A 25,110-nucleotide genomic window follows, 5' to 3' on the forward strand; every position below is an offset into this window, starting at 1 on the left:
GGGAAGGACCTATACTTCACCAGCCTGTGCTGGCTGCTTTTCATGTATTTATTAGCTTAAAAAACCATGAGTTTAAGCTGATCTCTTGATTACATTTGAGCTGTACACAAATATTGGGTTTGAAAAAGAATTTTGTTAAAAACTCAAAGGCAAAGGTGTGGCCAATTCAGGCCTTCCATAAAATGGCAATTTTGTATCCTGCTAACTCTGTCTCCAGAAAGTGGGACAGGGAGTCTGGGTGACTTCTTGGCCTTGCAGTTTCCTTCCCCCTGGGGAGGGATGTAGCCAAAATGTACCCTAGAGTAAAAGGTCTGTGGAGGCTGGTGTAGTGTGGCTCATGCCTGTAATCCCAGCACTTGGGAGGCCCAAGCAGGAGGATCGCTTGAGGCCAGGAGTTTGGGAACAGCCTGGGCAACATAGTAAGACCCCATCTCTTAAAAAAAATAATAAGCTAAAAAATTAGCTGAGTGTGGTGGTGTGTACCTGTAATCCCAGCTACTCAGGAGGTTGAGGTAAGAGGATTGCTTGAGCCAAAAGATTGAGGCTTCAGTGAGCCATGGTTGCACCACTGCAATCCAGCCTGGGAGATGGAATGAGATCCATCTCTTAAAAGAAAAAAAAAACGGTCTGAGGGTAGTGCTGCCACCATGACCACCCCCCGGCCTTTCTCCAAAGAACACTTTTATTCACAATATTCCAGGCATGTGATTAACACCACTGCCTTATTTCATTATTTAAATATTCCACCCATGGATGCTTTTTCTCCTAACTAGAGCAGACTGTAATTTCTCAGGGGTCAGGGGCTTATTTTGCAAGACTCCACCTCTAATGCTATAGAAATAAAAGAAATGCAAAAGTTATCACTTGAATGTACTGAATAAATAAATGGGAAAATCTGAAGACATCAGGTTGATTTTTTGAAAGGATAAAACACTGGGGAAGGACTTATGCTCTTTTGATATCAGTGCTATGTGGAATACATCATGCTAAGGAATCAAGGCAAAACCATAGAGTAGGCTGAGAGAAACGAGACCTAGACTGAGCAGCGAGCTCAAGTGTTTCATTTATTATGGGCCAGGAATCTCATTCCTGCTCTTTCCAACTCCACCTTATTGGGTACCTTTTAAGATCATTTTCTGTTTCCTTGTTTCTCTTTTAGAACCATGCTCAGCACCTCCCTAAGAAGAGGCGCCACCTGTGTGGAATTGTCCCTGAAGCTGGCAGTGTTGGGGGTGTGAATAAGCCAGTTGTTCTGGCAGGGGGCTTGTGAAGCTTAAAAATGAAGACGTGAAAAGAACTGAAAAGGTATCGTTTAGAGTTGGATTATCATGAGTGGCTAAACATGTACATAATAAACACAGAATTAGGAAAATTCTTAAAATTTTAAAACAAAAACTAGCAATTTTCTAGTATTAGGAATGCAAAATCTAAGACAGAGGCATTTCATCCTAATATTCTCCACTATATGTACAAAAGGCCAAATTCCCTAAACAAGGCCATAGGGAATTCCTGGAATTTAACATGGAGGTTAAGGTTTTAGTATTTCCTCCACAAGCTGAAGAGTGATGGTTCCTTTCTCTGTCTCTTTCTAAACTCAGGAAAGCTATGCAAATCCCTTATGTAGACAGAGCTTTTAGTAGATCTGGCAAATGAGATCTGTTCTTAAGAAACAGCACTTGGCAAAGTAACTGCTATTTTGTATACATCTGTTTCACATCTGTTCAAACCTAAATTCCTTCACAGGAGGGGCAATGTCATCCTAGCTCAAAATAGGCATTAATAAATCTTATGCTAAATCACCAACATCTTTTGGTCAAATAGCTGTGTTTAATGAATGAAATGGACTTCCAGATTAACCTCCGATGAGGTCTTCTAGGTATCTTCAGAGCGTTTTATAATGTTTTCTCTCCCTAGTTATTGTTAATATATTCTGTGACCTTTCCACAACAGAAAGTCATTTTAACATGTGGCCCATGTAGTTTCTGAATTTTTATTTCTTTTTAAAGGATCATGCTGCCGCTTTTTGGGATGATTACTGATGTTTATAATGAGTCCCATCCTCCACTTTTTAAACTCCATAAATATTTAAGACAAATAACTCTAAATATTTGTCCATGATAGAGCTCCTGGGTCCCCTCCTTTGATTGGTGTACGCTTTGTTTAACATTTTGTCAATGCTTCCCAGTAGCACACAATCGATGCAAATTTTGAACTTGTATTCTTAAAAAATCTGCAGCCACAAACATGGCCCATGTCCTAAATAGTAGGTACCACTGAATAGATCTTCATGTTTATTTTTGTCCAGCCTGCAAATATTATATATTATTTTGCTATGAAGAAGGCTGCCTGAGACTATGTCGTCAGTTTCCTGTAATGTAGATGCCTTGTCAATAATGTAAGTATGGTGCAGAGTGAACAAATCCATAAATCTCCAAGTCACATATAACTTGCTCATCTGGGGCTGAGCTGCCTGAGTCTCCATGGATACCAAGGGAGCATCTTCAATTCAGGGAACTCTCAGGGAGAGCAGACTCTTTCTTGCCCCAGGAATCTGCAAGCCTGGCAAAAAGAAGTGAGGGTCCTTGAGAACATTACCTTTGTGGATCATTTTCATTAACCCACTAGAGACTAAATCCCAGGTCACCTTTGGTTTTCTCTCACTCCCTTTAAGAGAAAATCTCCTGGAGAGGGTCAGGGGGCACAGGTAGCAGGAGGGCTAATTGGGATTTCTGAAACTGTTTGAACATTTTTCCCTCAAAACTTTGATGGGAATTCCAGCATCACAAGTGAGTATATTTTTCTATTTTATGGTTATATTTTTAGAAACAGGGTTTCTGTAGGGGGAAGATGAATATTTAGGCACTGAGACAGCCCTGGAAGTAGAAAATGGGCATATTATAAGCATAGCTATGCATCAATGTAAGTCAAAGTCCCCAAAATATGCCTTGGAAGCAAAAAACATATGTCTCTGTAGGAAATTAGCCTATATACATTATAAGAGCAAAGCTATGGTTCCATATGTTCCATAACTCTAATTGTTCATCAAGATAGGAAAATAAAAACAAAGAAAAATAGAGTTTCTACCATTATTACCTCCTGCCAATTATCAGCTCCCAGAACACATTGTCTATACTCTTAACTTTGGTGGCAGATCATTCTGCTTAGCAGTTACCAACTCTTAGTTCTGTGTTGCAGATCTTAGCTGCAATGCACCCAAAGAAACTATAAAATGTAACCTTATTGCCTTATCCTTTTTCTTATAGTAGTTAATTTTATGACACCAAAGAATTCTTCCCTCAGCAAAATTTTGCATCTGAGAAAACCAATGGTAATTCTTTCAAAACTTATCTTTTGATCTGCTCGTTCAAGGACTTATTTTAGTATCTAAGATTTTTAAAGATTTTTTTTTCTACAGGAAGTACTTCCTTTTTCTAGTAGATGATTCTAGAATTATGGCTTATGCTAACAATGTAAGAGAATGCCTGCACCACAGTGTGTAGGTCACACATCAGGTCGGGGATGTTTCATGGGCAAAGAAGCCATTATTATAACAATCAAAAGGCAGCAGCCTTCCCCAGATAGCAGTGTTGGCTGCTAGGATTAAACCTCTATCAAGATCACAAGTAAGGCATGACTAAGTAAAAACCTACTTGTATTTTCTATAATTGTATTTTGGGATTTGGACCAGTGCTGTAAGGATCCAGTGGTCATCTTTATTGCATGTATCAACACACAGCATGGGTCTATTAAGAAGGATCCTCCAAGGATCAAGCACATACAATTGCACTTATGTGTTCAGTGGGGAGATTCTCAAAGCAGAGTAAACAAGAAATAGGTAAAGTTAGTTTGACTGAAGAGAATGTTCTAACTCCAGTACCCCTGCATACAATTAATATGAGAAAATTTCAAGACGCTGTAGGGATACCACTTAGAATGTGTGCATTGTCTTGGGTTCTGTTTTCCTCAGGCAGGTACTCTGGGGTTGCTGGGCATACGTTTTTTTTTTTTTTAAATTTTTTATTATTATACTTTAGGTTTTAGGTACATGTGCACAATGTGCAGGTTTGTTACATATGTATCCATGTGCCATGTTGTTTTGCTGCACCCATTAACTCGTCATTTAGCATTAGGTATATCTCCTAATGCTGTCCCTCCCCCCTCCCCCCACCCCACAACAGTCCCCAGAGTGTGATGTTCCCCTTCCTGTGTCCATGAGTTCTCATCTTTCAATTCCCTCCTATGAGTGAGAACATGCGGTGTTTGGTTTTTTGTCCTTGCGATAGTTTACTGAGAATGATGTTTTCCGGGCATACGTTTTGAAACTCTGGCTTTAGAATGAATTGCTCAGGAAGCCTGATAGAAGTGGTAATTCTCTGCCTACCCCTAGAAGCTGTGATTGAGTAGATCTGGGGACGAGCCTACGGATCTGCACTCCAACTACAGCCCAGGTGGGTGTTCAGACCATAGCTAGAAACTGGTTTGAGAAACTAGAGAAAGAATCTGGGCTTTGATGAGAGTGACAAGTGTTTTTACTCCAGCCCTGCCATTTACTCCATGTGTGACCTCTGACATGGTTCCTAGACTGCTCTCTAATTCAGTTTCTTAGATATAAAAGAGTGATGATTGTAAAGGTTAAATAAAATATGTAAAGCTCTCTGTAAGATTCTTGGCACAAAGTTTAATAGTGTTTGAGCCTCTTCACCTTCTCTTGTATACAATAACATTTTTTTGAATGCTTATTATGGACCAGGTACTTTTCTAAGGATTATTGCATTACTTTTAATCCCACGAGGTAGGTATTCTCTAAATTACCTCATTTTACAGATGACAACTAGAGGTACAGAGAGGTTGAGCCATTTGTCCAAAGTTACACAGATAGCAGGTGGCAGGGCTGGGCCTTCACCTAGCTTTACTACCAAGAACGTACATTATTTTCAGGGACATAAATTAGGGATGGGAAATTTCAATACCTCTCTCTGCTAACAAAGACCTACACTTTACTTATAGTGCCTTTACCATCTGATCACGTTCCTTGATGCCCCACCAGATGAAGAGACTACTACCACTCAGTATGGATGGACACATGACAATTATATTTGGCCCCAAAGGTGCTGTTCTATCATAGGGCTTGGATGCTAGGAATATACTATTCCTAAAATTAGGAACTACCTTACTTGTAGGGGCATATTTAATTTTTCCAGATATTAGAGAGCCTTAGGTTCACTTAACAAAAAAAAATGATGCACACATTTTTTTTTTAAGTTGTTCTTTCTCTTATGAGGTAAGCTGCAACTACAGTTTCATTTCTAGGAGTAATCAGGAGACCCATGACCAGAAATTTCAATGATCCCTGCTGAGACATGGCTAACTACTATTACATAAAGTTGATGGTATTGAGTAACATGTATGTATGTGTGCAGGCATGCATTTATGCTAGATAAAAGCACAGATGTGCATGTGTGTCAAAGTACTGCTTTAGGTACAAATGTCTGACACATATGATATGCATATATGAACATGTTATAGGTTTATGTTCCTACGTAGGTGCATGGGCACGCTTGGTATACAGATGTGCACAGGCACATATGCTTCCACATATGCATGCATGTATGTGCTTGTGTATGCAAGCATTTATGTATCCAACTACATATATTTTATCTCAATTTTTTAACAAGGAAGATATGCGTTTTAATCATTGAGTTCATGCTTAAACTCTGATTTCTAAATCCTATTTTCTAACTCCTTATTTAAATAACAGTAGCAGCATTATTATGGGATTATTTTTCTTTTAAAAATTCATTCCACTGTTCTTGTTGCACAGCAGGAGTGTAAGTGCAGCCAATACTTTCTTGTGCTGACAGCCCTGATTAAGGCATAAATCTTAATTTATAGAAATGAGTGATTTGACAAAAAAATTTTGATGGAACTCTAGTCTATAAATCTACTAATTGTTCCTCCCTGCTGCGAACATTAGATACGAGACAGTGTGTTAACTGTGCATGTTGTTGGCTCATAGGCACGCATATTGTTTCTCTGTATGATTTTACTAATAGGGGTTTTTTTTTTTAAATGAGATCTAATAGGAACATTCAAAACATTGATCTTAGCACTGTGTGTGAAGGAAGTACTGCTGCCCTGAAACTGTCCCTAAATTTGGGATTGCAAGGCTGCAGTGAACTACAGAGGACGTGCTTTGCCTCAAAAAGGCTGAACCAAGCGTCACCATAAGGAAATGTGGCCCAGGATTGCTGCAGTTTCCAGCTTTTCCAAATTGAAAATTCAGGTTTCTATGTAAAACCTTGCCATATTTAAATGTGGGCTCCTAACTGAACTTTATCAGAAGCATTCTGAAGACCAAACACATTTCATTTGTAGGCAGGCAGAGTCACAGGTGGCACCAGTTTGATACCTCTACCTAGAATAATCCAGGAAATTCCTAGACATCTAATTCTACATCTAACTCTATCCAGTCATTCTGGGTGATGAGCCAAGACTGGAGATTGGTGGTGGTGGTGTGTGTGTGCATGAGTGTATGCATGTGAATGTGTGTGCACAGGGAACCTGGCTTGACTCTCATCCTGACGTCCTGGTGCGTGCTCCTTGCGAAGCCTACGGAGCGAGGAGGAAGAACTGTCTTCTAAGCATCCTTGCACGCTCAGAATTATCCAAACAAAGTGAAGAGTGTCCTAACTGATAACAATTGTGTCCTGGAGAGATGTGGGGAGGAGAATCTGGCTAAATCACTTAAGCTGCAATATATTTTCTTTTCTCCAGAAGTTTTCCCTTAAAATTTTTCGCCAAAGGTGGGGAAAATCTTGCAGTGAGGACCACCACAGGAGAAGCTGGTGAGTGAGTTAGATATTTCTGTATTTTCAAAGGTATCCTAGTAGGTTCTCTCTCTCACTTTCTCTCTCTCTCTCTCTCTCTCTCTCTCCCTCTCCTCTCTCTCTCTCTCCTCTCTCTCTCTCTCTCCTCTCTCTCTCTCTGTGTGTGTGTATCCCATTTGCTGCAAACCTGGAGATTAGGTTGGTGCAAAAGAAATGGCAGTTTCTGCCATGACGGCAATTTATTTTGCACCAACCTAATAGCAGTGGATATTTCCAAAATTTTTCTTCCAAGTTGTCCCCTGAGGTTGAACTTATAAACAAAAAGATCATCAAGACCTAGAAATCTGAAATTGCTGCTTTATTCATAGAGCAGTTGTCTATAGGTCATTATGCTCAAAACACTAAGGTTACTGGCAGGGCCACTATCTGTTGAATATAACCAATACAGAGCCATGCGTAGAAAGGGCATAATTACAACTTTCTAGGAATTGACACTAATGGGTTGCCAATTTACTGATGGGCTGACTAGTGATGACGCTGATAACCTCAGAGGTTTCTCTGGAAATAAGGTTGTAAGGACACTCTTAATTTTATATGAGATCATGGTCATAAAGACTATAGCTAGTAACTCAGTAACACTCAAATGATCAATTAGTGAAAAAGATAAATAACTACAAGCAAGCAAGCCACTCTGCTCAGGAACTGAAGTAGTTCTGGTAATTGAAGAAGAGCAAGGTCATGTCAGTTTTCATCCCCACAGGCAGATGGTTTAGGATACAATCTAGAGCTCTCAGGCCTCGACACTACTACATCTTGGAAACTGACAAAGATACCTTGCAGATATTTTTATATCTAGAAATTTCAATTTCATCAATATATACCATGACGTGTCTGACCAATATCATTCTCATGAAGAGGTGGTGTGTGGGGTGGGGAGAGAAGTAACATTTATAATTTCTTAAGTGTCAGGCACCAAGCTAGGAACTTTACATATATATATATATATATATATATATATATATATCTCGATTCATTTAACCTTCACAACAAACCTATGAGGTAGGTTCTATTTTGACAATTTTCATGAAGAGGAAACTGAGGCACAGAGATATTAAGTGAATTGGTGACAGCTAGTAAGTAAGTGGCCAGACGAAGATTTGAGTCCAGATCTGACTCCAAAGTCATTCAGTTTTCTCAAACCTACATTATCTCACAGTAGGGTCATCTTTATTTATCATGGGTTAATATAAAATAGTAAAGGTCATGTAGATGGTATAAAACAAAAATGAAAAGCTGCATTTAAGTCTTCAGTGGTTTCTGGGCATTTGGTTTTATGACATTAGCAGGGCATTTGCAGAAATTTATGCACAGTTAGACGTTAGAATCTTTCTCCATGACATTTTCCTTTGCTGCTGTTTCCGCTATTTCATCTCTCTCTGATGCTTTTAATTCCATTTCTGCTGCATAGTACAATATCAATAATGATAAATAATAAATAATCAGTCCATTTCTACAAGGCATTAGTCTCCCTCTCCTCTTGTGATGGGGGACCAATTTAACACTGTGCTCCTCTTTCACACGGGGGTAGGGTCATACTATCGTTCTGGAGAAACTGGCCATACAGAGAATTGTTTGCTAGTGCCTTGGTCCAGCCTGAATATCATTGGAAGATATATTTATTATTTTCATTAGCAGCCAAAATACAAATATACATCGCAATACATTCTCCTTTACCTTCCATTACTGTTGTTGGTTTCCCTTAAAATTCAACATATTCATTTACTCATCCAACTGATGTTTATTAAATCTAACTGTATGCCATAAACTGTGCTGGGTTTTAGAACATAAAGGTAAAAAGTCACACAGTCCAAGCCTTTGAGGATCTGTACATTTAAGGGGGTAACTGGCGATTTCTCAAGAAATTGTATCAGAGATAGCTATTTGAAAGTAGATAATTGTAAAAGAAACACCAGATTCTGCTTGGAGGAGCAGAGAAAATAGAGAATACAGCAGATGACATGTGCTTGAAGGATACATAGGATTTGGCAGGTGGAGGGAGAAGCATGGGAGGACAGTGTACCTGGAACCACAAGTGGCTTAAAATGCTTCTGTGTAAAGAGCCAGATGGGAGTGGGGAAGAGTCAGGGAGAAAGATGCAGAGGCCAAATGCTTAATGATTTTGTTAGATTAGGCAGATGGAGATTGTAACCCATAGATAATAAAAATGTTTGGAGCAAAACACTGACAAAAACAGATTTCTATGAATGATTACCCAGGAAGCAGGATGAGCACAGACTGGAGGATGGTAGGACCAGACACAGGGAGATAAGAGCTGATAAGGGCTTGAACTATAGTAGTGGCAGAGGGAAATGGCACATGGAGAGATATTTAAAAGGCAGAATGAACAGGGATGGTGATTGTTTCACTAAGGAGGACAATAGCATGGAAAAAATATAGGGTAGCTGCAAATTATTAGCCTGAGTACTGGGAAGTAATTTTACTGTAAAAACAAAAGTCACTAACTTATAAAATGAACCTATATGCTAGTGTAATGCAAATATAGCATGAAAAAGGAAACACTCTTTACAATTTGGCACACATTTTCTGAAGCGAAGTATACCATGCAAAGGCATAATTTTCACTGTAGTGAAAAGCACATTTTTGCAGGGGATGTTAAAGCAAAGTGTGTGTTGAACTAGTGAATTAGTTATTTGATGGCATGTCAATGGACCTTTTTGGTTTTTCCTTATTTTTTAAATTTAATTTTCAGATCAAATTTTTTTTTCAATATTTATTTCTGCATAATATTTTGGCTTAAATAATATGCTATCATAGCTATTATTGTTAAAATTTACACTAAAGTCTGTATAAGAACCAGGTGAATACTGCTTAACAGCATTTTGGGAGCAGAGGACCATGATGTTTGGAGACAGGGTCCACTGCGTATAGGAATCCCAGAAGGAGACCAGGCTACAGCTGTGGACAGAGGCCAACTGTGCTGCTGTTCCAGCCTCCTCCACCCACTGTCTTCTCAGCCATTCATCTGAAATGAAGATAGACAGATGCTGGATCTCACAATGACCTTCACTAGTCTTAAGAATGTGGTTCGGGGAGAAAGCTGAGGGCACAGTTCCTTGCTAGGTTGGCTCAGTGGTGCTGGAAGGAGAAAGGTGGCGAGAAGGGCTTGTAAGTGAGGATGCAAGAGCTTGAACCTTTCTAGTGAGACTTGGAAAGGTGCTAAGACAGGGGCTCTAACTTTAATCACGGAGCTAGGGGCCTGAAAAGGATCTTAGAAATCACCTAACAGAAATGCAGAAAGGGTAAGTGACTTGTTCAAGGTCACATAGCTAACTGGAGGCCAAACCAGGACTAAGACCCCAAATTTCCTGCTTCTGGCTAGTGGTGTTTCCATGATATTAGCTTACCTCAAGTAGCTCCAATAGTGTTCTAATAGTGACACTTTCCTTTGTTCTGAACCACTGAATTTCACTTCTGAAATATTTTGACTTACAGAACCCTCAGAATCCGAATTTCCAAAGCCAGTTCTTATGTGAGCCAAGAGGTATTTTCAGCTGCTCCTGCTTTTTTAATCTCTGAATGATGGCACTTCCCCATGATTTGCTTTAGAATCGAAATGCAAACACAAATGTTATCTTATTTACACGAGACCCTCCTCAGACATTGAAAAAGTGCTGACCTGCAAGCTGTGTTTCCTACCATCAGCTGCTGCCTCACTGCTGAGATCCATGCACAGTGTGTCAGTGTCTGGTAAACTGCAGGTCTGTCCCCCAGCCCTTTGCCCGGCTCAAGCTGGTAACAGCTACTGAGCCATGTCAAAAGCAAGATATCATTGTGAGGAATTAATCAACTGGAGATGGTGCTATCAATGAGTAACTCAGGGCATATGAGACAATCTCCCAGCAATGAATGAATGGATTTAATCTGTTGGCTGAGTTACTTCAGTTCAGGAAGACAAGCTTCTTCTGGGTGAGTGGTTGTGTCATACTCAGGCTGAATGCTCCAAGTAGCAACATATCTGTGGTCTAAATTGACTGATTCTCTCACAGGCCGTTTGTGAATCTGCAGATCCTCAACCTTCCCTGTCAGAGGTACCAGGCACATAAGACAGGAAAGCCCTGGCAGTCTCGCCTTGAGTGGGCTTTCTTGGATTGGCAAGTGTTTTCAATGGAGGAGAAATGTTATTGTGGAAAACCCTGTGGATCGTGGATTGGGTAGTTGCCATCTGCAAAGCTTGACGATGGAGGCATGTGCTTATTGCAGGGATCTTTGCTTTTTGGAACAGCTGTGCCTCTGGTGAAGCTGCCATGGAGATGGTGAGCTAGAGGGCTCAGAAGCAAGGGGGTGATGTTGCTCCAGGGACCTGGCACGTTAGGAGTCATGGAAACGATTGTCTGGAATAGTGTTACAATCTTCAAATGCTTTGTTTTATATAGAAGTAGTCACTGTGGCTTAACTATTTCCTGAAGGGGAGATGACAGTGGGGCCTAAAATCTTAAATGGCTGGCTAATTCTCTTGCCTGCCACAATGGAATGTCCTCACAAATCAAAGCAATCATCTTTCCAGGGCTAATGTGAATCTTATAGGCACCAAGGGAGATCATTCTCCTGGTTGGTTCCAGTTGGCATATTTATCCGTAGTCAAGAACAGAGACTTTGCCATTTCAGGCTTTAATGCAAATCAAAAAAGCAGACATGGCTACTCACTCTTGCAACTCCCTCATCAATATTGGAATGGTTGATCTAAATGTATTTATTTCTGAGTGCACCAGTATATTTTGTAGTCACATAAAACCTGGACATTGCTGTTTTGCAAATGTAGCAAAGTGTAGCTGCACATGTGAAACAGAAATCTGAAGTTTATGCCAACCCTCCCTTTTTCTCTCAACTGTCTTGATTTACAGAGGTTCCCTGAAAAAGTCCTGAATGCACATTCTTTCTCTTGTTTTCCTGTTCGGGCTGTGGTCAGAGTAGGTCTACAGGCATTTATAAGTTTTGAATAGAGATGTTCTAAATGCTTCATCAATTGCCCCCTCAATAAACTTGCAACTTAAAAAATATAAGAATAAATGTCATTTCTGGCCTAATTTTAAGAGAATGCATCTTTAGGAGCAATGAATCCCATAGAGAAGTTTATATTGAGCTCCCCAAATTACAGAAAGCAAATCCTTCACGTCCCTTGTAAGTTGGAGTCCCGGGTATTTTATTCTCTTTGAAGCAATTGTGAATGGGAGTTCACTGATGATTTGGCTCTCTGTTTCTCTGTGATTGGTGTACAAGAATGCTTGTGATTTTTGTACATTGATTTTGTATCCTGAGACTTTGCTGAAGTTGCTGATCAGCTTGAGGAGATTTTGGGCTGATACAATGGGGTTTTCTAGACATACAATCATGTCATCTGCAAACAGGGACAGTTTGACTTCCTCTTTTCCTAATTGAATACCCTTTATTTCCTTCTCCTGCCTGATTGCCCTGGCCAGAACTTCCAACACTATGTTGAATAGGAGCGGTGAGAGAGGGCATCCCTGTCTTGTGCCAGTTTTCAAAGGGAACGCTTCCAGTTTTTGCCCATTCAGTATGATACTGGCTGTGGGTTTGTCATAGATAGCTCTTATTATTTTGAGATATGTCCCATCAATACCCAATTTACTGAGAGTTTTTATCATGAAGGGCTGTTGAATTTTGTCAAAGGCCTTTTCTGCATCTATTGAGATAATCATGTGGTTTTTGTCTTTGGTTCTGTTTATATGCTGGATTACATTTATTGATTTGCATATGTTGAACCAGCCTTGCATCCCAGGGATGAAGCCCACTTGATCATGGTGGATAAGCTTTTTGATGTGCTGCTGGATTCGGTTTGCCAGTATTTTATTGAGGATTTTTGCATCAATATTCATCGAGGATATTGGTCTGAAATTCTCTTTTTTGGTTGTGTCTCTGCCAGGCTTTGGTAACAGGATGATGCTCGCCTCATAAAATGTGTTAGGGAGGATTCCCTCTTTTTCTATTGATTGGAATAGTTTCAGAAGGAATGGTACCAGTTTCTCTTTGTACCTCTGGTAGAATCCAGCTGTGAATCCATCAGGTCCTGGACTGTTTTTGGTTGGTAAGCTATTGATTATTGCCATAATTTCAGAGCCTGTTATTGGTCTATTCAGAGATTCAACTTCTTCCTGGTTTAGTCTTGGGAGGGTGTATGTGTCAAGGAATTTATCCATTTCTTCTAGATTTTCTAGTTTATTTGCGTAGAGGTGCTTGTAGTATTCTCTGATGGTAGATTGTATTTCTGTGGGATCGGTGGTGATATCCCCTTTATTATTTTTTATTGCGTCTATTAAGGACCTCTTCAGGGGGAACTACAAACTGCTGCTCAATGAAATAAAAGAGGATACAAACAAATGGAAGAACATTCCATGCTCATGGGTTGGAAGAATCAATATCGTGAAAATGGCCATACTGCCCAAGGTAATTTACAGATTCAATGCCATCCCCATCAAGCTACCAATGACTTTCTTCACAGAATTGGAAAGAACTACTTTAAAGTTCATATGGAACCAAAAAAGAGCCCGCATTGCCAAGTCAATCCTAAGCCAAAAGAACAAAGCTGGAGGCATCATGCTACCTCACTTCAAACTATACTACAAGGCTACAGTAACCAAAACAGCTTGGTACTGGTACCACAACAGAGACATAGATCAATGGAACAGAACAGAGCCCTCAGAAATAATGCCACGTATCTACAACTATCTGATCTTTGACAAACCTGACAAAAACAAGCAATGGGGAAAGGATTTCCTATTTAATAAATGGTGCTGGGAAAACTGGCTAGCCATATGTAGAAAGCTGAAACTGGATCCCTTCCTTACACCTTATACAAAAATTAATTCAAGATGGATTAAAGACTTACATGTTAGACCTAAAACCATAAAATTCCTAGAAGAAAACCTAGGCATTACCATTCAGGACATAGGCATGGGCAAGGACTTCATGTCTAAAACATCAAAAGCAATGGCAACAAAAGCCAAAATTGACAAATGGGATCTAATTAAACTAAAGAGCTTCTGCACAGCAAAAGAAACTACCATCAGAGTGAACAGGCAACCTACAAAATGGGAGAAAATTTTTGCAACCTACTCATCTGACAAAGGGCTAATATCCAGAATCTACAATGAACTCAAACAAATTTACAAGAAAAAAACAACCCCACCCATCAAAAAGTGGGCAAAGGACATGAACAGACACTTCTCAAAAGAAGACATTTCTGCAGCCAAAAAACACATGAAAAAATGCTCATCATCACTGGCCATCAGAGAAATGCAAATCAAAACCATAATGAGATACCATCTCACACCAGTTAGAATGGCCATCATTAAAAAGCCAGGAAACAACAGGTGCTGGAGAGGATGTGGAGAAATAGGAACACTTTTACACTGTTGGTGGGACTGTAAACTAGTCCAACCATTGTGGAAGACAGTGTGGCGATTCCTCAGGGATCTAGAACTAGAAATACCATTTGACCCAGCCATCCCATTACTGGGTATATATCCAAATGACTATAAATCATGCTGCTATAAAGACACATGCACATGTATGTTTATTGTGGCACTATTCACAATAGCAAAGACTTGGAACCAACCGAAATGTCCAACAACGATAGACTGGATTAAGAAAATGTGGCACATATACACCATGGAATACTATGCAGCCATAAAAAATGATGAGTTCGTGTCCTTTGTAGGGACATGGATGAAGCTGGAAAACATCATTCTCAGCAAACTATCGCAAGGACAAAAAACCAAACACCGCATGTTCTCACTCATAGGTGGGAATTGAACAATGAGAACTCATGGACACAGGAAGGGGAACATCACACTCCAGGGACTGTTGTGGGGTGGGGGGATGGGGGAGGGATAGCATTAGGAGATATACCTAATGCTAAATGACGAGTTAATGGGTGCAGCACACCAACATGGCACATGTATACATATGTAACAAACCTGCACATTGTGCACATGTACCCTAAAACTTAAAGTATAATAATAATAAATAAAAAAAGGCAAATCCTTGCAGAGACTAAACACAAACCTCTGAATGAACTCTTTGGAAGTTTTTCCTATAATGAGTTGGAGTATGTATCCCTGGAAAGCTCCTGGGTGGTTTGCAGTGGTAGGTGTCAGAGCTGGCATGAAAACCACTTTTCTCTGTGCTGCAGCTTCAGCTGTGCTTTAACAATTTTGTCTTGTAAGTGCATTTTGAAAAGTATTCACATATATATATGCATATATATACATATATATATTTTTTTTTCCAAAAAGGCTAACCCATTTAAGGGCCTGTAATTTAGCAGAGATAGCAGCCAAGTATGTACTCCTTAGTTGAAGACCATCAAGACATTCAGGAACTAATTTTCTTGCACTTTCATGGGACTCTTTCTGCCTCAGTTTCTACTGAAGAGATGTGAATAACAAGCAAGAGACAGACTCTCCCTCCCCTACCCATCCTCTGCCCTCTGCCCCATTGCCAGATGTGCAATGAAATGTATAAAGGGGAACTTGTTCGGTAATTCTTGACCCCATCACCCATCTTGAGGCAATAAAAATGGAAAAGAAGGGGAAGAAGATGGGGTAATTGGTAAAGACATTGTCAATGCACAGAGCGATGTCATGCTGAATCCTGCTCCTCTAGTGAAAGGGGTGGAGACGGGCACCTCCCAATCCCAGGCCTATGAGGGGTTGCTGCAAGGGAATCCGCAATAAGATTTTGAAATATGTTTCCTGTAGGCTGGACTCAGCAAAAATGTCTCAAACTTTTGTGGACTCAGTCTCCTTCCTGCCTGCAACCTTGAGAGGAGGCCCAAGACCTTCGTGGGGTCAAAGGCTGGAGACTGCTGCTGTCCTGGAAGATGACTGTCAGGACAGGTGATGTATGAGTGTCCTAGAGGTGAATGGGGTTAATGTGGGTCCTACCCAAAAGGAGTTCCTGGAGAGGTGAGGAGAAATTAGGAGACAGAGGCTGAAAATGTACTCCTGGGCGCCCAGGATGCTCATAAGTAAGCAAGAGAGACCCATCTGTCCCAAGTTTTTGGAATTACAAGGGAAAGTGCCCAGCAGAAAAAAAATTTTGGGGGGTATGTGTTTGCAACTTAAAGGGACTCTTCAAACTTAAAGGTACTCTTAGAACTATCAGTTACATAAGAGTAGGTAGAAAAATCTTGGGCCTGCTAGAATTTTCATCCAGGGGCAAGGAACTCTGACAATCACTCAATACATTTTAAGTGTCAATGTAGCAAAAATAAAGATGCATTTAGAATGGTCCCCCACATCTGCCTGAGCCTTGGGTCTACCACCCACCATGGCTCAAAAATATTCAAGGAAAAAACAGTAAGAATAATGCAAATAAAAAAAACCAAAAATAATACAAATAAAAAGTCAATATGCTAGAACAAATATAATATTAGGTGTAAGTATCTACAGGTGATTTAAAAGTATGGAGGATATGCAAATATTACACCATTTTATATAAGAAACTTGAACATTCTCAGATTTTGGTATCTTTGGGGGAAAGGGGGTATCATGGAACAAATTCCCTGTAGGTATCAAGGGATGACTGTTCAACACATTAGATACACTCCTCTTTCCCCAAGGATCAGAGTTGATGGGAAGTTAGCAAAGGAAATTTTCCCAGAGGAAATCCATATCATTTTTCATTTCAACTGGCCAAGTTTTAGCCTTTACATTAATTCATGTGTACTGCTTCCTTCTGAAAGTTTGAAGACCAAGTCTCCTGGCCAGACACATCATGCCAAGTGCTTTTCAGAATGTATGGGGCAGATATGCCATATCTTGATTCTGCCATTCCCACCCTCCAGGGGCCAAGAGTTGGTTCCTTCTAGTCTGAGATGGAAGAAGGGCCAAGTGGGTAATGATCTGCAGGCAGTGCTAGAGGACTTGTGTAGTGACTCAGTAAGGGGAATAAGGAAATGAATGGCAAGGTCAACAACCTCCTTGAAAAATCACAGGAAGGTTTCAGACCCCACCCCCACGAGATGTGGAGTGGCACTCAATGTTTTTAAGAAGGGATAATAAAGTCATCTTTTCTGTGTCTTTCTCTAGCTTCTCTCTTGAGTCTCCAAACATACAGGGCTGTCTGTTTCACTGTGTTTTCCTTTGGTTCTAAGGAACTTTTTTCCCCTGTGGAAGCAAACCCAACAATCTGCAGCCTGAGCTTGAGAAGTTAAAGGCAAAGTGTGTTTTTGTCATGACCAGGCCTACAGATAAAGACTGGTGAGTGACGTGTGGGCATTCATACAAATGACCCCTCACATGAAGGTGGAGGAGAAACACTGTTCTGGGACTGCCATGTGAGGTTTTAAAAGATGAAATGTCAGAAACATTAAAAAATATGTACTTAAGAACATCTTTCTTCCAATGTCAGACTTGCAACAAGTTTGAATTTCCTTGGCTCTTAAATGTTTTTCATTTTTTTTTCCTGGGAGTTGAAGATGATCCTTTAATGCTAGATTTTTCCACTTTCACTCTGAAGGCAATCTGTTTTACATCTTTGCTCCATGAGTGCTGAAATGACCTTGACATGCATTTAATCTATTGCACATGGGCCAAGAAAGAAAGAATAGAGGTTGGAATGAGAGTGTAAGTAGGAAGTAAACAAATTTTTGATCTTTTAAGAGATCTAGAAAAATGGAAGAACTGAACAAATTAAATGAAAAGTGAGTAGGCAACTGTGTTAATTTTTCCCCCCTGTTCTGTCTCTGAGCACAGCGTCACTAAGCCTGGGCTCTGGGGCCAGTGGCCCAGTGAGTTCCAGCCCCACCTGTCACTTATGACCTTGTATCAGTGACATTAATCTCTCTATGCCTCCATTTCTGCATCAGTAAGATGAAGATCAAAATAATATTTACCTCATAGGGTTGTTGTGAGCTAATATATGAAAAAGGCTTAAAAGGGTGCCTGGTATGTAATAGGTACAACGTATTTCTTAGCTGCTGTGATTTCTTCCTTTTTGGTAATTTCCTGGATCTGTGGAGATGTGAAGAGGGGAAAGAATAATTTGGAGGAAAGGCATGTCCAACCTCCACTGGGTTATTTATTTGCAATTTATAGCAATATTGTATATCAAACTACACTTATGTCTATATCCTCATGATTTCTGAATATCTTTAGAGTTGAGTACAATAATATTGATGAAAACTTGAATCTTTTGACTCATTTAGTCATGCATTTGTGTTTGTTCATTTATTAATTAAATCTTTATTTGAGTAAGGAAGTCATTAGGCAATTAAAAAAATCTGTACAGAGCAGAGGCTTTTTCTCCTAAGGAATTACAGCCACTTAGTTAATGGTATAAACCATTAACAAATAACCAGAGTGTTCATGTTTGTAAAATTCTGAGAAATCCTAATAAATAAAGCTAACCAGAAATATATGGTTTAGGAAAAATATTTCGTGAAAAATTTAGTTTCTATACTAAGAAACTGATAGCTATATTCATATATGCCATCAGTCTTCTGACTATAGGTATTGTCATATCACTGTTATTTCTTTATCCCATCTTTACCAGTAGCTTCCTTTGAAATTGCCTGGCTTTCTTTTCTTCTGTTATGAACAGAAGGTCTTCACTTCAAGCTTAGGTCGAACATGTTTACCTTAAGTCATTCAATAAACATCTACAGAATGGTCACTATGAACTAAACACTCTGAGTCTACTTTATGCAAAAACAGTTTAGGGATTACAAATTACATGGATATAGATCATAATTTTCTATTTTTTGATGTATTTTAACCCACAATATATTTACATATATTTTATTTTGGATGCAATTTAACCCACATTAAATTAAAATGCTTTCTCAGTTGTCATCTTGGCTTTACAAAGATCTGTGAAGTATGTACCCACTCTTCAAAATAAGGAATCTGACAGATGACGTATCTTCTCTTGAAAACCAAATGGTCATTCTTTTGCAAGGATAACGATCCTTTACAAATGTTTTCGTTCACAAAAGCAAGCTCATGCCTTAAATGTTTTTCAACTGCTGGCAAAATTTTATCACATCTTCCAATATATTTCACTAAGGTCACTTATGGTCACATGTGTGACAGTAATCAAAGATGTCCAATAAATGGAAAAATTCTGAGACCACCTGGTACACCAAAAAGAGAACTTACCATTAGACCTGAGTCAGACATTTAGTACTCTGGGGCACAATTTTCTCATGACAAAAATTAGAAGTATATTTTGGTAAGAATCAAATGACCTTTAATGTTCTCTTCCATTTAAAGTACTAGTATTCTAGATCTATGCACTCCAATATGGTAGCCACTAGGCATATGTGATTACTAAGCATTTAAAATGTGGCTAAAGTTAGTTTCATAGTGTCTCAATAGTTTTAACTTTGAAGATAAACATAAGTTTATGTTGTCTTAATAGTTTTAAATATTGTCTCAGTAGTTTTAATATTGGAGACAATATTTTGTCTCAATAAAAAATTAAGTTCTTTACTGTTTACTTCTTGAGCCACTTTATTTAAAAACATTCTGAAATGTGCTGTAAGTGTAAATAAAATACACACCAGATTCTGAAGACTGAGTACCAAAAAATGTAAAATATTTTGGATATACAGGGTTAAGTAAAAATATATTATTAATTAAAATGAAATTCATTTATTTTTTAATGTTTTAGTGTGGCCATAGAAAAATTTAAATTACATGCATGACTTACATTATATTAATATCGGGCTGCACCGGTCTAAACCTTCAAAACAAAGGGATCAAAATCCATCTTTAATGGCTTTTAAATGTCTAATGGTCAACATTTCAATACTGAGATCTTTATACCTGTAAAAGTCAAGTTTCTCAAGTTAAAGGTCCTATTTATCAAAAACTAATAAACCTTGCATGTGCAGATATTTCTCACTAAGCTCCTTTTCAAGTCACCTTCTGTCAAGGTCCTGTAAAAATGGTATGGTTACAATATTCAATGTTCAAATCCCATGGGATTATCTCAACTATATCATAAAAGATGATCAGGAAATAAACCAAAAGGTTAAGAGTGATTGTTTCCAAGTAGTGGAGGCCTCAGCAATTTTTTCATTCTTTTTTTAGTCTTTTCTTTATCTCTCAATTTTTCAACAATGAAGTTTTTTCATCCGAAAAATACGTATCTTTACATTTTAGCATGCTTTCATAAATTTTATAAAAATCACAAATATATAAAAGAAAGGCCAACTTCAAAGAAAATACTCCCAAATGCTTCGATCTGCTTTTCTACATTTCCAAATTTCTACAGTGAATAGGTTACTTCTATCAAGAGAAAGAAATATACTTTGTTTAAAAATTGCAATATCCACTCACTCTTTTAACCTTAAACCTGAGCTAATCTGCATCTGATTTTCTTAGAACTCCTGAAGCTTTTATCTCTTATATTAGACTGAATAGTAGGTACTTTAGATTTTTACTTCAATCTTGATGTTAATATACATAATTTAATATTTTTATGAAAACTACCATCAAACAGAACAGCATTTAGTGACTGTCTATGTATGAGATGGGGGAAAATATCTAGAAGGTATTTTAGTATGCAGGGCCACTGTGCACAGGGGTTTAGTGTCTCTTGCAAATATGGCCATCTAAAGGGATGCCATTCACATCCACGTCCTACAGCAACAAGGAAAGCAGCCTCTTGTGCATGGTCCAGACTAGTTCATACAATCACACGCACACTCAGGGGGCTCCAGTGCGTGTGTGTACACACATGCGAGCATGCACACATGAGTGGGTGTGGTTGTGCCCTATCCCAGTCCTGCTAAGCACCCCTTGTAGTTGCTCCCCTCACCTGCCCTCCAGTCTGAGAGGCTTCAGATCCATGACCCTATGTGCCTCAGGTACCACAGGGAAGCGGACATGGAGAGTGTGCAGTGCTGTGATGTGTGAGCCCTGGTGTCAGTGTGTGGGCAGGCAGGAGCATGGGCACACAGAGTCAGGTGGGCTGTCTGCCCTGCTGGCTCTAGGAAGGGCAGTTCTTTTAACAGCTGGCAGTTATAACTGATGAACCTAGCAATGATGTACTCATTCAATATTTTTTTCTTTTTGAGGAAAGGTATTTTTTTCCAATTCCTACAAGGCAACAGCCCTTCTGGCTATGTCACGTTAAGTATGGCAGAACTCACTGTTAGTAGTAAAGATGACTTCTCCCTCCTGGGGGGTGGGGTCTGTATCCTGGACCACCTGCAAGGCTCCCACAGTCCGGACAGCAGGGTCCAAAGTGACTGAACTTTCATTCACTGTTGTGTCGCTCGCGCCTGTGATCTGGTTGGTGGGTGGACCTCCCAGAGAGCCCTCGAAGTCAGTGGGCAAGTCATCCATGCAGTCGGCATTGGGCTGATGGGGCAGAAAAGGATCTGTTCTCAGTACATATCATCCACTTAGAGATTAAATGTCTATAGCCTAAACATTTTGTCTCCATGAAAAAATTAAGTTCTTTATTGTTTACTTCTTGAGCCACTTTACTTAAAAACATTCTATATATAGTTTCTATAAGATTAACATAAAAAGATCCTCCAAAATTTCCTTTCCAAAGGTTCATTTTAGATTGAAAAGATTCCTTTTTAATCTTTAGATTAAAAATTAAAGTTTTAATTCAAGATAAGCAAAATCTCTACATTTAAATAATCACTTAGGGGGAATATGTGAAATTTATTTACAATGAAGGCACTTCCTTACATATAGTATTATTTACTCCACACCTAGAATGTAGCTGGTAGCCTGATCATTGTCCCTTAAAACTCATGTGTTGTTTACAAATATACTAATGATATGAGAGTGGGAGGGAGGATAGAATCTGAGTCATTATGGCTTGTTCATTAAAGATACATACATACCCTCAAACACACACAAAGCACAGGGTAAGGCTACATTTAAGAAAAACATAAGCCTAAAGCCAGCTATAGAAAAATATCCCTATGTCCTTAATATGGTATTGATCATACATTAGTCAAATCCTCTAAATTAAATTCTTAGAATCACAAGTCTATGGTGAGACCCCCTTGTTCAACTGCCCATTGGTTACAGGACGCTTTCCTCTCCAATATCATTGACGGCTTCCCTTGAAGAACATAGCAATGGGAGCTCTCTGCTTTGCAAGGCGCTCTGTGTTGGCCAGCAGTGTTGGACTCTATTATTATCGGGCAAAATCTTACGCTTTGCAAGTTTTACTCTTTTGTCTCAGTTCCGCTGGTTTGAAGTAAAAAAGAATATATATCTATCTCTTCCACAAACAGCTTTTCAAATTACTTTTAGTTGTTCTGTCTCTACACAAACTCAAAATTATTTTTTAAAAGGCGGTGGTGCAGGAATATTGTCTTAAGCTGTTAATTTCTTTTGCTCTGGTCTGAACTTCAGCTTTGTCTTGAAGATGACAATTACATGGTTTTACACTCCCAAAGTAGGCAGAACATGATGGTCAGGATTAGGTGAGGAGAACTCTGGACTGACAATGATTGAATTAACATCACAATGACTGTTGTTTTCCAAGTTCATCAGAACAGAAAACCTACAACTCATGGACTCCTAGGGAACACAAAGCAAGAAATGCAAAGTGCTGGGCTCTTGTCCTAGCATTCTGCTCTTAGCTGTGTAATGCCAGTCTCCTGAGCTCCACACCTGTGTCCTAACAGTCCTCTGGAGAGCTCTACCATTCCATAAATACATCAAATTCAGCTTATTCATTTCTTTCCTGTATTCTTTCTTCTTTTTGCCCTCTTTAGCTGTATTGGAAGTGAGCCAATTCACTGAAACTTAATCTGTCAAAAGTTGATTCATAGAATGACCAATTCACTGAATTTACTAAATTTACTGATTGACATTGGACACGAGCAAGTGGGTTTATGAACATTCTCTCCCCATTACCAGTTTCTCTATCCACTTACAATCTCTTCTCCAGTTTATTTCAGTCTGCACTCTCTCATCAGAACATTTAAAAAAAAAAACAAACAAAAACACCATGGGCTGGGCACGGTGGCTCACGCCTGTAATCCCAGCACTTTGGGAGGCCGAGGCGGGCAGATCATGAGGTCAGGAGATGGAGACCATCCTGACCAACATGGTGAAACCCCGTCTCTGCTAAAATATAAAAAATTAGCCAGGTGTGGTGGTGTGCATCTGTAGTCCCAGCTACTTGGGAGGCTGAGGCAGGGGAATTGCTTGAACCTGGTAGGCAGAGGTTGCAGTGAGCCAAGATTGCCCCACTGCACTCCAGCCTGGCGACAGAGAGAGACTCTGTCTCAAGAAAACAAAACAAAACAAAACAAAACAAAAACCATGGGTATGTTTCTTCTCTTCTCCCAACGAAGGAATTACATGCTCCCTGGCATGACAGAGGCAGATGGTCTAGAGCCTGGCCCCAGCCTACTTTTCTGGCCTCACCTTCAGCCTTTGGAGACACAGAGCACACCATACATTCCCTCCTCTCAACACTCTAGCTTATATTGTCCCTGTGCTCAGGATGACATTTGATCCAATCACCCTCTTTTTCCTATCTCAAGGTCTCAAGTTGGCCCCTGGTGAATTCCTAATCACCCTTTAATTCCCAGGTCCAGTGTCCCCTTTTCTAAGGCATCTTCCCTCCCAGGAAGGCATCTTTGATCCTGCAAGCACTTCATAAGGTACTTCTCCCATGCTGTATGGCTATTGTTAATGTGCTGATCTCACTCTGCTAGTCCCCAAACATTGTAAAGTGAAGCAACCACACTATATTGACACTGGATTCCAAGCCCCTAGTAGTGCCACTGACAGTGACTAGGTGCTCAGTAAATGTTGACTTGGAAATTTGATCTGAGTCTCAGATTTCTGCCCCGGAAGCTTGGGCATGTTAATATCTGCCCTAAATCAATTAAGGTAGGATTTGAGAAAATACTTGAAAAACCGCAAAGTTCTATTCAAAGGTAAGATATGCTATATACAGGTGTTTATTAAGCAAAACTAACTGTGGGAGAGGTTTTCAGGAGGAAAAGATTTCACAAAGAGGGTACTGTGCAGGTTGTTCTTTTGGCCATAAATATGTAAATGCAATCATATGCAATAATAATGGACATATTTTTGAAAATGTTGATCTAGCTGTTGATATTTTTCTTTGTATATTTTCTTAATTTTGATGCAGTTTTTTTTTGTTCTTCATTTTGTGGGATAGTAGGAATAGTGCTGTATCTTTAACAGAGTGGGTGGAGGGCAAAAGAGCTAATTAGCACAGTGAAACTGTCAATGGTAGCAAGCACAAATAATTTGGCTTAGATATAATATTTAATAGACCAAGTTTACAGAACCTCACAGATTATATCCACTCTACATGGTTCATCAAGTGGAATAATATTTTGAAAAGAAAGCAAATCTACATACCTCTGAGAGAAGTCACAATCATAAAGTTTAAAACAAGATGTCAAATGCTATCTACAAGTGAAAACTGCACAGGTATTTAAATTCAAGTTAGCATGGGAAACCTCTCAAATAAAGCAACTGCTAAATAAAATCTTGTGAATACACCAGGTATACAGCAGGATTTTGTATTCAATAAAAATCATCAACCTATTCCTATGAGGATAATAGTGATAGGAGGTGGTGGCTGGCATATGAAAGTCCCAGGTTATATGGTATCTTAGAAGAGGATTCGCTGAAACTGTATTCTGTCATTCTATCAAGACAGATCTACACCTGACTGGATAGAATGGAGGGTGAAGCACTGTAATGTAGATCAAAATGCTTCTGATAATAAAGGACTCCCCACTATTTGCATTCAGTATTATATTTCCCTTGGCAAAATATAATGGAAAATGATACCGATTGTTATGGGAATTTCATGATCAGTGAACTGTGCTCTCATTCTTTAGTTCATTGTAGAGAAATCACTTAGAAAATAACAACATCCTCAGTTTCTGACTTTCAATTTATTTGTCTTATACCACGGGTAGATACGAGGATACTCTGTTAAAACGACAAAAACCAAAACCAAAACCAAAAATAATATGCCACCTGTATTTGAATAATCTAGTAGATCAGGATTACAACCAAGTTGTTTGCGAGTTGATACTATTCAAAAGAGAATCAGGATGAAATTCATAAATACGATTGTGTAACTGCCAGCCTTCAAGGCTCCGAAGGGCTGTAATTCCATAGACATTTATTGAGCCCTTAGCACATGTAAGGAATGCAGAGATTAAGCATCAACAGACATCAGTTATCAGAGAGTGATAAGCTCTTTT

The 25,110-nt window shown here is 39.2% G+C and overlaps 1 protein-coding gene across 1 annotated transcript in view; it reads right to left on the reverse strand.

The window, feature by feature from the left end:
• Nucleotides 1–25,110, reverse strand: part of RNF150 (ring finger protein 150) — a 285,174-nt gene that overhangs the window by 35,136 nt on the left and 224,928 nt on the right. Inside the window, exon 6 of the mRNA XM_003257744.3 lies at nucleotides 21,028–21,238. Within this exon, the coding sequence (XP_003257792.1) occupies nucleotides 21,028–21,238 (211 nt within the window). The remainder of the gene's footprint in view (nucleotides 1–21,027; nucleotides 21,239–25,110) is intronic.

Source organism: Nomascus leucogenys, chromosome 7b (genome assembly GCF_006542625.1).
Source record: "Nomascus leucogenys isolate Asia chromosome 7b, Asia_NLE_v1, whole genome shotgun sequence".
Taxonomy (NCBI): domain Eukaryota; kingdom Metazoa; phylum Chordata; class Mammalia; order Primates; family Hylobatidae; genus Nomascus; species Nomascus leucogenys.